The 12,308-nt window shown below is 36.7% G+C and overlaps 1 protein-coding gene across 26 annotated transcripts in view; it reads right to left on the reverse strand.

Annotated features, from left to right (window-relative positions):
* Nucleotides 1-12,308, reverse strand: part of SNX29 (sorting nexin 29) — a 484,058-nt gene that overhangs the window by 339,344 nt on the left and 132,406 nt on the right. For all 26 annotated transcript variants that reach the window (XR_005585770.1, XR_005585771.1, XR_005585769.1 and 23 more), the window contains exon 14: nucleotides 5,919-6,001. Coding sequence is in view for 16 of the 26 variants with exons in the window: in XM_039492890.1 (XP_039348824.1) it covers nucleotides 5,919-6,001 (83 nt within the window). In the remaining 10 variants the exon portion in view is untranslated. The remainder of the gene's footprint in view (nucleotides 1-5,918; nucleotides 6,002-12,308) is intronic.

Consider the following 12,308-nt stretch of genomic DNA (forward strand, 5'->3'; position numbering starts at 1 on the left):
CACACCCGCAAAAAAAATAATTATATGGTCCAATCTCACGTTAACTGGCAGATTTTAGAAATGAAATTTTCATCCTACAGTTCAACACAGGACAGTAATGATCAAAAGCGGCTACTATCTAATGACAGCTCGGTGATGTACTGGCACATAAAATCGTCTCAGTGGTAGGTCTCTATCTACACCCTTGTGGACAACTGCCCACACTGCAAAACTAACTGGTACTCTTTGGCAGGGTCAGAAGAGCCACCAGCGATAATGGGCACAGAGACTAAACTATCTTCTTATCTTTAGACTGGTTCTTTCAGAAAGGGGGAAACAAGAACTGCTGCTGCTCATATTGTTTTCGTTCTGTGAACTTCATTCTCCAAAATCACAAGAGGGGCCTGAGATAGATAATCTCTAAAACAAAAGAATATAAATTCATTTTAAAAACACAGAAAAGAAAGTTACTTATCTTTAACCTGGAATTCTTCAAGGTATGTTGTTTACATTTCTTCCACTTCTGAGGTGCGTGCCCCGGAGAGAAGAATGCTTTAGCCACCAGTGTCAATTGGTCACACTTGCTCTCGATGACCTCGATCCCCTCCCCTCCTCGAAGTATAAAGGGGGCTAAGCCTGACCAACCCTTAGATCCTGCACCACTATCAAGTCCAGGTTATTAGACTTAACAGTGGGGAAAGAAGGGTGGTTTTCGCCGGTGGGGGGGTCCTTCCCCTCTGGGGCGGAAGGACTCCCCGCCGCTGAATTACCACCGAAGCGGGGCCCGCCGCTGGAGTGCCAGGTCTTTGGCGATAATTCAGTGGCAGGGGCCCCCGCCGCGGGTCTTCGGGGCACTTCGGTGGTGGGTCCCGGAGCGGAAGGACCCCCCGCCGCCGAAGACCCCCTGAATCCTCTGGGCGGCCCTGGGAATCAAATAGATCTTGAATTTGACTCTGAAGTGTAAATCTCACCACAATTACTTTAAGAAACTGGAATTTTTTGCAATGACATGTACTATATTATTTATAGTTCAAAAGATTAAATGAACTATTAATAGGCTCCACGCTGCAATAGGTGATGTGTAAATATCACAGTTAAGCTTTCTAGTTGACTATTCTGTATAAGGAACAATAGATTGACTGTCATGAAATAGATAAGCAATAGTGTTGACAGGATTTAAGATAATGTTTTATACGCACACTTCTGTGAAGCATGAATTGGGAGGTCAAGCTCTTCCACTGCCCGGGAATGTGCATGTGACACTACTATAATCCCACAACCAGGAGTTAGAAGACCTTTAAGTAAATTATTATAAAACTCTGGTAAATGAGATTTAGCCAGTAAAAGTGAGATTTCAAACTACATAGGTTTAGCCATCTATACCATGCCCAACAACAAAGCATAGGAATATTCCAATACCCATCACCTAAGGTTTCTCCCCCTCAGGTTAAACTACTTTTCATAAAGGGAAAATAATTCCATATGGAAAAGGGGCCTTTCTCTTCAAATTATAAGTGATTGTTGCATACATATTATACAAACAAATCACTTTCCAAATAGGTTGTTTACACTCACCTTAGAGTTTGGTGGGGCAGCTAGTACAGCCACTCCCCAACACCAACATGGTAACAGATTGGGACTAAGGAGAGAGGTGGGGAAAAAGCCTCGTCCATTAATGGGACAAAAAATGGTATTATTCATTCCATTGCTTCCGCTCAACTGATTATTAACCTCACTCTGGTTTAAGATGCTCAATATTACACCATGGTAGTACAGAGCCCTAGTAAGCATTAGTATCTGTACCAAATATTACTATATTATCCCAAAATGAGATAAGTTCAACCACAAAACATACAGTTGAATGAAATGCAGAGTCCAGACCAAAATTCTTTCAAAACGGTGAAGATGGCCAAGAGGGTCAACAAACCTCAGTGGACCTCAGAAAATGTGTTTCATAACAAGATATTCAGACCAGAGAATACATCAAGTAAAACATTCCCCACCTTCACAACTGGGGAGGCTTTCTTTCAAGTCAGGAGATATTGCTGAAGATATTCACAGAGATATTGCTGTAGAAAATGTGTCTTTTATTATTATCCTAGGTGTCTGTTGTAGGCATTGTCTCTCCTGAAACAACTTTAGAGGTTGGTTCTCGTAAAGAGTTTTAGGTAACAAAATGTTACTGGTCAGTGTGGATTGGACAAAACATTTTTGACTCACAGATAAGCTACTGGTTTTCATTCTTCCATTCATTGACAGCAATGAAGCTGTGTCAATTAACACTAACAGAGAACACGGACCAACTTTTTAGGTATGATATGGTTTAAGCCCATATTTAAAACAGGTGAAAGAGTTGAAAACAGTGTAAGTATCTTTTTGCCAAAGTTTTAACATGTCATTGGTGCCATACTGGCTTCAGCAAATGCCTTTAAAACAAAATAAAAACTACCAAATGTGGGATCAAAGGATAGATGTGATAACTCAGTGCCAGAATGCTGCTTTTAGCCTCTACAAAGCCAAACATTTCTTCTGCATGGTGTACGGCTGCAAGAGATTGAATTACAGCAGCAACTCTTGATGCTAGCAAATAGAACTGTGGTAAAGTCACTTGAGAAACAAATCATAAGTACACTGGCAAGCTTTAGAGTTTAAGGCAAAAAGGGACCATCAGATCATCTACTCTGACCTCTCATATATTACACCACCACGACCGAGCACCCACACACTAAACCCAATAACCAAAATTAGACCAGGTATACAGCCCTCTGGAGACTAAACTATGATGTGCCAGAGGCAGAGGAAAGGAGGAACTGAGCTGTACCAAGGCCCCTGCAATGGCAGGGAACTGATTAAGTGAGATATACTCAGATAATCCTGGCAAATGACCAGTACGCCCTGCTGCGGAATAAGACAAAAAACAACCACCAAAAACCAACGTCTCTGCCAATCCGACCTTGGGGAAAATTCCTTCTCAACCCCACATATGGTGATCAGTTAGCCCCTAAGCATGTGAATAAGAATCAGCCAGCTAAGCACAGGAGAGAGAGAATTCTCAATGCCACCTCAGAGCACTGGTCTAACCTATCCAGTGTCCCATTTCTTTTTGTGGCCCCCTCTGATGCTTAAGATGAAGGAGACCAAAAAACCCCAGAATACATTGGAGGCGAGAGAGGAGAGGGAATATTTGCACTGTAAAAAAAGTGCAATCTACAGGTTGAAGCATGAAAGGCAAATATTTGTAATAAAAATAATATAAAGAAAGCACTGTACACTTTGTATTTTGTGTTGCAATTGAAATCAATATATTTGAAAATGTAGAAAAACATCCAAAAATATTCATAAGAAATTTAAATTGGTATTCTATCACTGTTTAACACTGCAATTAAAACTGATTAAAAAAACAGTCAATAATTGAGTTAATTTGTTTTGAGTTAACTGTGATTAATTGACAGCCCTAATAGTTGTGCATGTAGCTGTTTTCCAGTAAGGTCAGACTTTGATAATTGCAAAACACTACACCACAATATTGATTTAAAGAATTTCACTACAAGAGTAATCAAATTCTTTCATTCACAAAGGATGCCAGGAAAAAAGACTCAAAATGCAAGGATTCAAGTTGTGTACGTCAATGGAAAATATTTTCATATTTAAAGTACTTAAAAGAGCACTGAAAAAGCTTTTACTGCGTGTCAAGAATTTTTTCCCTGCTACTTTAGCTCTCCAATAAAAAGTTTCAATTACAAAAAACAGACATTTTTTTCCAATCTTATATTACACTGCAAAGGAATCCAATTTTCAGTTCCACACAGGACACACAAAAAATCAAACAAATCTCAGCTTCTCCAAATGTCCCTTTATAGAATAATATGATATACATGTGACAAATGGGAGAAGCTTCACAATCAACCTCTATGAGTCATTTAAAGGTGTAAGCACAGCAGATCTAGTGGAGGATGAAACTACTTTACCCTTTGTCTTACTCCAACAAAAGTGTAGTCTTCTAGACTTGTGTCCATTTTACCTTACTATTAAACCTTTCATCAAAGCACACACACAAATGCACTTCTGAGCTTAAACGTAAGTTATATCTAGTACTGGCACTCTCACACGTTTTCAAGGATATTATAAAGAGATAAATGCTAACTCCCACAATGATCTCTCCCACATTCTATCCAGGACCAAATAGACTAAGGAATTTTGTGTGCCACCAGGAGGAGGATCACTGGAAACAAAAATAACACAATGTTTAAAAACACCCTCATCTCCTCATTAGCCAAAATTTGCTTAATTCAAAATAAAATGGGTTCTTACTGAACACTTGTAACATCAGAGGTACTAAGCTTACAAACATGTTAGCTTGCTGGAGATGAAACCTGCCCCATTCTAACTACAGTAGAGTCCTTATTATAGGCACCAATTGGGGACTGAGAATTTCATAAACCAGAAAAAATCTGTAATATTGAATTTCTCAAAATTACAGTAGGCATGAAGCATACCTGACAGTCTGATGCACTGCATCACTGTCTTGTTCTCCAAGGTGACATCAAGTGCATTGAAGGCATCAGAATGTGAAAGGATGTCAATGTATTCTTCATTGGCATAAATTTTACTATATTATATTTTTCCCCATCAGGAAAAAATGATTTCTATAACTGGGTTAGTGTACGTAACATCAATGTTCTACTGTATCACACATTTTTTGGTCTACCAAAAAATATTCCCTAGTTTGGCAATTATTTAAGTTTTTAAAAAGTCTCAGCATAGTGGTATGAGCACTTACTCTCTACTCCCAAGTTGAATCATCATCATCAACAATCTATTCAATCATCTCTCATTACCACCATTCCTCCTTCAACATAATGGGCACAAGTTCATAAAAACATACCTCAAACGTGTGCCATCACCTTATATATAAATATCATTCTAAAACTCTGTAGAGACCTTGACGCTCCTCTACTTGAAAAGTGAAAGACAACTTTTTTATCTATATTCCTAATGGAGAAAAATTGTCTTGTCAAGGAGAGGTAACCTAGACCTATTCTTGTAGTGAGGATGCCTTGCAGCATCTCCCAGATTGGGAGATGTCACTTAAGGATTTCTTCCTCATGATTATTAGAGTTTAGGAGCTCTCATCCTGAACCTGGACTCTATTTTACTACGCACTGTATCAATATAACAAAGACAGTCCCTGACAAAATAAAAATTAAGTGCTTAAGCACTGTCTTTTTGCTCTGGACTTGCAGCTGAAGCACTCTCCAAGGTCCTCTTTTAAACTTTTTTAGATGTGCAAGTTAGTTTTCCATTTTCTACAGCACAAAGTCACAATATCCTATGCTCATACGGTCATATGCGTTTCTGAGCTGATATGATTTAGCTGGGGATTGGGCCTGCTTTGAGCAGGGGGTTGGACTAGATGACGTCTTGAGGTCCCTTCCAACCCTGATATTCTATGAAATAAGCATTCAAAAAAAAAAAAAGGGCATTTTCAGATAGCACTTAACTCAGCTGTAGAAATGACGACCACTTTAGACAGAGATGTAGTTAACTGTCAGCTCTTAATAGGACTGTGTCTTCCTTATAAGTCTAAACATCACCTAACATGCTTTGGGCACTACTGTGGTATAAATAATAATGGAACAAAAAAAGACACCTGACCCTGGGCTCTGTGGAGTGTGTACCTCACCAACTTTGCAAAACATAAAAACTTTAGTTATCTACAATATTCAAACCATTGTAACAGCTTGCCTCTTTCTACATTATTATTAGCCAAACATTTCATACTAACGCATCACTTTTTTTCCCTTCAAAAATATTTTCTACAATGTCTCATAATCAATAAATTCTTCACTAATATACAGCAATCTTTTTGTCAATAATGATGGAATGATATATGCTATGTGTCTTCCCTGTATAGATTTTTCTCCTCATCTTCTCCTTACCTTCTGCTGTTTGACCTTCTCTTTTCAGCATCTGGACAGCTCCTACATACTTCTTGAGTTGTACTTTCAGCACTTCATTCTCCCTGCAGGTACAACAGTACGAAAAAAATATTATTACCAAATATAAAAGAAGATATTATTTGTTTCAGATGTGAAATGGGTTTAAAATCAACATTCATAAATATTACTATTTTCTATCTTCAAAACTAAAAGCAATAACCTGTAAAGAGAATTACCACAAAGCTAGTATCTAACATATATGTCAGTAACACTGCAATAGGGAAACTAGTTTTCCAGCATGAGGGAAATATGTGGCCAAGTGAAATATAGGCCAATCAATACAATATAGTAGATAATTTATATCCACAGTTTCTACATTACTTTCTGTCTATATTAGGCATCTCTAACCACATATCCACCATCATAATAGATCTAAGTGACTGTGGCTTGCATGCCAAAAGTACAGCTGGTTAATAATTGAGGGTGGATTATAAACAAAGAAATGCAGTGGTTCACATTACCTATTAGTTATTTTATTCTATTTTTCCTATGGTCTAAATATTTACTACTGAACAAATAATTAATTCAGAACTTCAAACTGACTGTACTAGTGAAAGAGACTGACAGTCCTCTTTGTAAAAAAAAATATTCAGAATGTAATTTCAATGTACAGCTGCTAAATGAGAAAAATTTAGTAAAGTGTAAGTTACACATTTTTATTCTGCTATTTTTCAAAGTTTATCTTCTACTTCCTTATTATTTTCAATTGGAGAAGCAAGTATTTAAATGTCCCACTATTTTGCTGCCACTAGTGACACTAAAAGCTTTAGTTAAGGTCTGAAATAGAAAAGGATTGTAACAGCTTAAATTTCAAATAAAGATATAAATCAGCCACCCCTTTGAGTTCATTCAATCTCATTAATTCAATAGAAGCATTTATACAGAAGAAACAGAATTTAACTTTGTCAAACGAGTGAATACAGAAAACCCTTATGTAATAACGCTTCTAGATAATCTCATTCAACGTGGCATAAAAAGCACTTCACATTGCAAATGTTTTGGAAGTAGACTCTGCCTGTAACAAGAAGAGACTTGGCTTCCCAATAGTTCCCTCAAAACAAGAGGCTTTTTTCAGTATAGTAGACACTTGTCACTCTCAAACTACAGATTTATAACGTGAGGCCATGCAGAACAGTCTGCCACAGAAAATTAGAAATGAATATGCAGATTCAACTGTTTAGAAAGATTGCTTTTCTGAAATAGACATACCAGGTGGAAAAGCCTTTGAAGCACATTCTCCCTTAGAGGAAGCATGCTAAATTGTATATTTGGCAGTTAGACTGGTTACGGGGGGGAGTATGCAATGTCTCAAGGACAGTCCAAATAGCAGTCCAAAAAAGGCAGTCCAAAAAACTTTAAAGAGCTACAACTATCCCAATAGGTAGTCTTCTCAGGTCCCTACAGAAGAGTATCTTCTGTAGGAGTGCTGCCCCTCAAGATCCTCTTCCACCCCACTCAAAACAAAGGGCCGCAAATTGCATTCCAGCTAATAGCACTATGCCACCGAAAGATACCGTCAACAGAGTCAATACTAAATTACATTGAACTCTTTTAATTATTTGTTATGCAGGATGAGGAAAGGGGACATTAATGGGAGAATGCAATACTAAATTAACCTTTTTAATCTAATTGCAATGCCAATGGAAATAGGATGAATTTGAAACTTTAACACTCTTTTAGAGTTGATATGGGGCTATGAAACCTGGACAGGAACACACTACTTGAATTATTTTAAATATTGTCGATAGCATGAAATTAGGTGCCAGCAATTGCACTTAATCTTGTACCACACAGCAAGCAGACTTAAATCTCCACAGCAAAAGTAAAAGCGCTCTTACTTTCTCACCATTAATCTGGACTCAACTGAAATTCATTCCTGGTTACACTTTCCCGGAGGAAAAGGTTTTCAACTTCCAATCATTCTGCAATCCCACAATTGCAGCATCAAATACTGCCTTTGAGTTTGAAAGTAAATCCAACTATTCTGCTAGATTCCCAATTAAGTTCAGCCTAGAATAGTAACAATAGAATTTTTAACTGTAGCCTTGAATTTCTGTGACACAATCAAATAAAAATATTGAGAAAGTCATACTTATTTTGTCACAATTGTGCTACCATCAAGCAATCCACACTTCAGCTGCAGTAATTTAAACACTCACTGTTAAAATAAAGGGAGGGCTTTCCCTTGGGACTATATTAAGAAATGATCACTATATAAAAATGACAATATAGAACATTAAAGAGATCAGAATTCTTAGAAATTTACTGGAAAATTAGGCTGCTGCTATATTCTTTATTTAAAGGCCACAGTTGTCAAGTCAGATTTCTGGTCAATGCAACCTCAGTTTAATTCAGTCCCTTAATAGAAGTTTGCTAAATCCTGTGGGGAAGGAACTATTCATTACTTAACTATGAAATTTTAATAAAGTCCTTGAACGTTTTATGCATTTTAGAATATTTTTAATTTCCTAAATATGTAAACTACAAAAATAAGTTTTTTTTCTTCAGATGGAAAGGAGAGAGGTGAGATTTAGAACAAGAAAACACAGAAATATTGTTTAATGATGATAGGATTAAGTAACTCATTCTAGGGAAATATTATATTTTATACCAAAATCAGGGAGGAAACATTTGTCATTAACAGTGCAGATACATCTATATTTATAACTATATTCAGTTTTGAATTAGTGGGGGTTAAACATCAAAGGAATCACAAGGCATGATAAACACTAGAATCTTAAAGGGCCATTTTTAAGTTTGGGAAGATAGATAGGGAATCTGTCTATACTGAGAAACTAATACCATTTAAAAATATTAAAATTATATTATCGTATCAAAGAACTCAAAAAAAAAACCCAATAAAGTATACATTCACTTCACAGAGGTGGTTAAATCACATAAGATTTCCTATTTAAGACCATTTCAAATCAAGCTATCATAGTTCAGTTCACATTTCATTTTCAAATGTGTCTCTTTATAAATCAATTGGCCTAATATTACTTATTAGTCCTGAACATTTATTTTATCACACCAGCAGCAATAATCTAAATTCTAACACAGCACCCATCCCTGTGGTGTGTGAATTTCTATAGCTCTTTTTATCTAAGGATCTCAAGACACAAAATACCTGATTTAACATCCACAGAAATTGTCTTTCCATTGACTTCACTGGAGTTAGATCAGGCCTGAGGGAACTTTGATTGGAACTGGGAGGGAAAAGACAGGGAGCAGAAAAGAAGCTAGAGAGTGCGGGGAAGGGACAGATTGGCTGGACAAAGTCAAGTGGGACAAGGAGTCAGGTTTTGGGTGAGCAAAGGGCAAGAGACAGGACTGGAATAAGGACAGTGTGGAGAAGACAGGAACACGTGTCAGGCAGGTGGAGCAAATGGGCAGAAAAGTCTGTTCCTACTAAAGAACGCTCTCCTCCAGAATCTGAATAGAACCCAAGATTCTCAAGTATTCCTCTGCAGACAGTAAATAACTGTGAAACCCACTAGCAAAGCATGCCTCTCATCTCCCTCTAATGGCTAGCCCACAGAGGACAACAACCTATTATTGCTATCAGTCTGTTAGCTCAACTGCCAGAGGTCTATGCTGTGGATCAAAAGGTTACAACCCTGCTGATGACCCATCTAGATGTCAATATGATGCCAAATGATAGAAATTCTGTTTTTTCAGTTTCCTTTTTTAAAACCCCAAGAAATAACACACAAAAATTATGTTTAAAAAATGCAAAGATTGATAAGGCAATCATGCAAAAAAAGTTAGCAAATGACAGATCTCAGATTGCTCATGTAACCTTAATTCAGACCCCCCCCTCCTCTTCCCTGTATACAGTCTTTTATTTGAGTATGCGACATATAAACAAACTAACCAGATGACTAATTATTTTGGGGGGGGGGGTCAAAATTACACACACTTTCCCATTTTTGTGTAGACAATATTACAAAGCTTGCTTTTGACAAAACAGATTTGTTTTCCAAACTCTCTTCTTTGGTAGGATGATTAGACAAATACAGCATAAACCTACATTTCAATATAAAAAGTGACAGCTTTTATACATCTCTAAAGGCAAGGGGGATTTTTGTCAAACTAATATTCAGTCTGAAATTGATTCAAGTAGTAGGAGGTGGTTGTCAATAGTTTTGCAACTGTATTCCACAACAAACAATATAAAATGTATTTCAAAGTTTTAACAAATGTGAACATTTTGTATTTCAAAAATTCATTGGTTATTAACCTTTTATCAAAACATGCTTTTCAAAGCTAATTTCACTGGCATAGATAATATTGTAGCTTCTTGAGATTTTATAATTAAATGATATAGTTAGCTTTTTCCTGTCTAAATTTTCCCCAAGGCAAATCAAACAATTACAGACTTTCTTGACTAGGGAGTTTCAGCCTTTGATAACAGTATTGCTTTGAAAATAAAGTAAAAATATGTCACTAACAGTCACGAAGCACTACTGGACTATACTGCATTACAGGCAAAAGAACAGAACACATTTAACAGGAAAGTAAATATTAAAATTCCAACAGCAATCCAAGAAAAACCAGGAACTTGCTAAAAGGAAGAAGACAACAGGCTGTACTCAAAGGTGAACATTTGGACTTGGAGATTTCTAATGGAGTTCCTCCAGGATTGGTTTTGGGACCAATCTTATTTAATATTTTTATTAATGACATAGACACAAAAGTAGTGTGCTAAAGAAATTTGCTGATACAAAGTTGGGAGGATTCAATAATACAGAGGAGGATTGGAATATTATAGATTAGCAAATGACAGATCTCAGATTGCTCATGTAACCTTAATTCAGCCCCCCCTCCTCTTCCCTGTATACAGTCTTTTATTTGAGTATGCGACATATAAACAAACTAACCAGATGACTAATTATTTTGGGTGGGGGGGGGTGTCAAAATTACACACACTTTCCCATTTTTGTGTAGACAATATTACAAAGTTTGCTTTTGACAAAACAGATTTGTTTTCCAAACTCTCTTCTTTGGTAGGATGATTAGACAAATACAGCATAAACCTACATTTCAATATAAAAAGTGACAGCTTTTATACATCTCTAAAGGCAAGGGGGATTTTTGTCAAACTAATATTCAGTCTGAAATTGATTCAAGTAGTAGGAGGTGGTTGTCAATAGTTTTGCAACTGTATTCCACAACAAACAATATAAAATGTATTTCAAAGTTTTAACAAATGTGAACATTTTGTATTTCAAAAATTCATTGGTTATTAACCTTTTATCAAAACATGCTTTTCAAAGCTAATTTCACTGGCATAGATAATATTGTAGCTTCTTGAGATTTTATAATTAAATGATATAGTTAGCTTTTTCCTGTCTAAATTTTCCCCAAGGCAAATCAAACAATTACAGACTTTCTTGACTAGGGAGTTTCAGCCTTTGATAACAGTATTGCTTTGAAAATAAAGTAAAAATATGTCACTAACAGTCACGAAGCACTACTGGACTATACTGCATTACAGGCAAAAGAACAGAACACATTTAACAGGAAAGTAAATATTAAAATTCCAACAGCAATCCAAGAAAAACCAGGAACTTGCTAAAAGGAAGAAGACAACAGGCTGTACTCAAAGGTGAACATTTGGACTTGGCGATTTCTAATGGAGTTCCTCCAGGATTGGTTTGGGGACCAATCTTATTTAATATTTTTATTAATGACATAGACACAAAAAGTAGGAGTGTGCTAAAGAAATTTGCTGATACAAAGTTGGGAGGATTCAATAATACAGAGGAGGATTGGAATATTATAGAGGAAGAACTGGATGGCCTTGAAGACAGGAATAACAGAAATGGGATGAAATGTGTTCGTAACTCTGAGGTGCTACTGTATCTCACTTAATTTCCTGCCATTACAAGGGTCTTGGGCACTGGTGCACCTTGGTCCCTTCTATTCTCTGCCTGTGGCACATAATTAAGGCTGTGAGTTTGTCACAGAGGTCACGTTTGTCACGGAGCTGCGGGGGCAGTGCCTGCAGTAGCACTAGATTCCCATTACCGATGTGAGAATCATGGCTTCCAAGGCTATAAAATGAAACACAGCTAATAATGCTTAAATAGGGCATTAATTTTCAACAGCAGTGTCAAGCTTCTTCACTGTTTTAAAGGAATGGTTATGGTAAGAAATTCATTCTTACACATGTATAAAATATTGCTTTGCTGAAGACAGGCATTCTATTTTCACAATAACTATTAATGACACACAGACCCATACTTCCTTAGCAACAGTTAAAACTGTTCATACTGCCTTTCTTTAAAACTACATGGGAAGAAGAATCATCAAGTAAGCAGTGATTGC

Source organism: Mauremys reevesii, linkage group 10, assembly GCF_016161935.1.
Source record: "Mauremys reevesii isolate NIE-2019 linkage group 10, ASM1616193v1, whole genome shotgun sequence".
NCBI lineage: Eukaryota > Metazoa > Chordata > Testudines > Geoemydidae > Mauremys > Mauremys reevesii.